The following is a 3,308-nucleotide window of genomic DNA, read 5'->3' as shown; positions in this document are numbered from 1 at the left end:
GGTATATTGGCCATATACCATACCTCCTCTGGCCTTATTGCTAAATCATAGCAGTCAAACGAGTTAAATTCATCCATTGATGAAAAATGATCTGTCAAGTTTAATAACGTAAAATTATATTTTCTCTTCCGACATATTAAAATTCCTTTATTATGTCATGTCATAGCTCACAATAATTATTAACTTGAGGAAAAACGAATTTTGCTTATCATGTTGATACAACGGTAACATTATGGAAAAGTGCTTTTATTGTATAAATATGGCTACTCTTCTCTTGCGCGGGTTTTGTGTTGTCATTGTAATAGACATTTGAGCTTGACCTGGCAACCTGCGTATCATAAATCCCATTCGAGCAAGCGTCCGTCTGTATTTATAGGCCATTTTGAAGCGGGGCATCAAGCAAAGGTACAAAACTATGTTTTTCATATTTGCTATTTCGCTCTATTTCAAATTTGTATGTGAATATTTGTGTTTGCACGACGATGTATTTGTATCTTTAGCGGAACACTCAAATGCGCAGTGAAGCTTTTTTCCACCGTTGCACAAACCAACTGTCATCGGGCGCAGTGACAGATGTCATCATGCAGCTAGCGTTAGCATTATAGCTAGCGGTACAGTAGCTACATTTAACAACCATAATGTTATTCAGATAATGTAAATGACTGCTATCAATGGAATTATGTTATCGAGGCAGTTTTTCAGTTTATATTTGCGCATTGGCTTGTATCATTGGCTATCATAATCATTTAATAAGCAGTGTTTACAGTGCATCATCCACCTAGCCAGTTGGCTAACAACAGTGCATGGTGCTATTATTAAAGTTGGCGCCAGTTTCATAGTGGACATAGCTATACAGTGCCGCTACGAATTCAACCCGAGGGTGCATTCTGTGCAATGACTTTTATTCATTGAGTTTTGTTTGTTATCTATGCAGAAATATTTAATAGTTGCATAGATCTCCATGCACCATGAGGAGTGCTGAGGTGAAGAAACTGAAAGTGAACGAGCTGAAAGAGGAGCTGCGTCGGCGATCCCTGGACACCAAGGGGCTGAAGGCTGACCTGGTGGAGCGGCTCAAGGCGGCTCTGGAGGCGGAAGCTGCGGAGCCCGGGGGAGCTGCAAGTGGGACACCGGAGCAGGAGCAGGCAACACCGGAGGAGGAGCCGGAGCAGGAGCCGGAGCAGGAGCAGCGGGGAGATGGAGAGGAGGGATTCTCAGCCGGGTTGTTGGGGGATAAAGGATTCCCGAACAAAGGTAGAACTAGACAGACTTCCTATCTGTGCACATGAAATGTCACGCAGGGAACATTTCCTTTGAAATATAATGAGGTTTCTGGGGGGTTAAAGTTCTCCGTCACATCGACCGATTTCCGTCATATGGATTCTGGAGAGGTCGTTTTTGAGATCAGTTTAGATCCGCAATAAAATCTCTGTGGGGACCACAGCAGCGCTGAACGCAGACAGCGGTGTGTAGACTACTGTAGCTGCTGGCAAAGTAATTCAAAGCCTATACTTTATCACTCAGGATGTAACTTTTAAGTGCTACTATTTTTGCTATGTTGTTATTAAAACAAAATCAGACATTAGTTTACCTAGTCGGCTGTTGTGTGTTCTATGATAAATAAATATTCCTGTGCATTTAAGTTGTGAGAGCCATAGGAGGGAGATATATTTTGACAAGCAGGCAACAATTCTTAATGCAATCACAGGAAAACGTTTTTGAAAGCAGTTTTGGCCTTTGTTTATGCTTTTTTTTAAAGAGGGGGATACCAATTTTACATGGCTACTGTGTTTTGCCCAAGCACTACACCGCTGATTCAAATCATTAAAGCTTAATGATTAGTTGATTATTTGCATAGTGCTAAGGCAAAAAAACGAAATGTGCACCTCTTGGTGTCCCAAGGAATTTATTTTAATTTTTAAATTTAACCTTTATTTAACTAGGCAAGTCAGTTAAGAACAAAATCTTATTTTACAATGACTGCCTACCCCTGCCAAATCCTCCCCTAACCCGGGCGACGCTGTGACAATTGTGCACCCACCTATGGGACTCCCAATCATGGCCGGTTGTGATGCAGCCCTGGATCTAACCAATCCTTCAATTGCTTGTGTGGTATCATTTTACAAATGCAGTTTTTACAACCAGAGTTTCAAGCATCGTTTAGTAGCTGCACAACATAGCTCTTAAAGGGGCAATGACATCTTAAAGGGGCAATGACATCTTAAAGGGGCAATGACATCTTAAAGGGGCAATGTCATCTTAAAGGGGCAATGACATTTTAAAGGGGCAATGACATTTTAAAGGGGCAATGTCATCTTAAAGGGGCAATGACATCTTAAAGGGGCAATGCCATCTTAAAGGGGCAATGACATCTTAAAGGGGCAATGTCATCTTAAAGGGGCAATGACATCTTTAAGGGGCAATGACATCTTAAAGGGGCAATGTCATCTTAAAGGGGCAATGCCATCTTAAAGAGGCAATGCCATCTTAAAGAGGCAATGCCATCTTAAAGGGGCACATATGCATGATCCAATATGTTAAAAAGTTAATATAATTTTTAACTATATGTTATGGGACACATTTCTGGAAGTGGAAATTATATTTTAGATGCTGTCAGCATAATTTTATTTTCATAAATTTTGAAGTAGAATTTCCTTTTAAAAGTCACCAGAATGGAGCTTCTCAGTCCTTCTACATAAATATTATCTAAGCAAGAGGACTGGAATTGGTCAAACTCGCAGTTTAACATTTTCACTAAAGGCATGCTGGTCATGACTTTGTTACATTAAAGGGGAGGTTAACATAGCCCCTGACATTAGATCTGAGATCAACATAAGTTTCAGTCATGGAATTTTGTTATGCTTTAACCTCTGGGTACTGTATATTGTTGAGTACATGATAACAGTAGCATGATAATAGTGCATGATAACACTGCATGATAACAGTGCATGATAACAGTGCATGATAATAGTGCATGATAATATGCAATTATATGCATGATTTTACATTGCAATATTAGCTACCTTGAACGTCAGTAACTTGTTGAATGCTGAAATGGTCTTTGATTTCTTGTGTGTAAATAGATTCTCTAGACATTGGTGCAGGAGGAGCCCCTGGGGAGGAGAGCAGGGGGGTGGAGAGAGAAGAGTCGTCTGATTCTGATCTGGGCTTCAGCGTGCCTGTCTTCACTGCAGACGTCTCTCTCCCTGTCCCTGTTTTCAAGACAGAGGAGACGCAGTCTGAGGAGATCAAATTAGCCCTGGCAGAGCAGCGGCAGGGGCAGTCTGAGAGGAAGCAAGGTAAGAACC

General features: G+C 41.1%; 1 protein-coding gene across 3 annotated transcripts in view; it reads left to right on the top strand.

Moving 5' to 3' along the window:
• The first annotated feature begins 253 nt into the window (after positions 1 to 253).
• Positions 254 to 3,308, top strand: part of hnrnpul1 (heterogeneous nuclear ribonucleoprotein U-like 1) — a 35,076-nt gene continuing 32,021 nt past the window's right edge. For 2 of the 3 annotated variants that reach the window (XM_071360242.1, XM_071360241.1), the window contains exons 1-3: positions 254 to 405; positions 935 to 1,254; positions 3,084 to 3,299. In XM_071360242.1, coding sequence (XP_071216343.1) covers positions 969 to 1,254; positions 3,084 to 3,299 — 502 coding nt within the window. In that variant the 5' untranslated portion in view covers positions 254 to 405; positions 935 to 968. The remainder of the gene's footprint in view (positions 406 to 934; positions 1,255 to 3,083; positions 3,300 to 3,308) is intronic. The other variant, XM_071360243.1, reaches the window with a different exon arrangement.

This window comes from Salvelinus alpinus, chromosome 22, assembly GCF_045679555.1.
Source record: "Salvelinus alpinus chromosome 22, SLU_Salpinus.1, whole genome shotgun sequence".
NCBI lineage: Eukaryota > Metazoa > Chordata > Actinopteri > Salmoniformes > Salmonidae > Salvelinus > Salvelinus alpinus.
The sequence above is the reverse complement of the archived record's forward strand: the minus strand, read 5'-3'. Positions and strand labels throughout refer to the sequence as shown.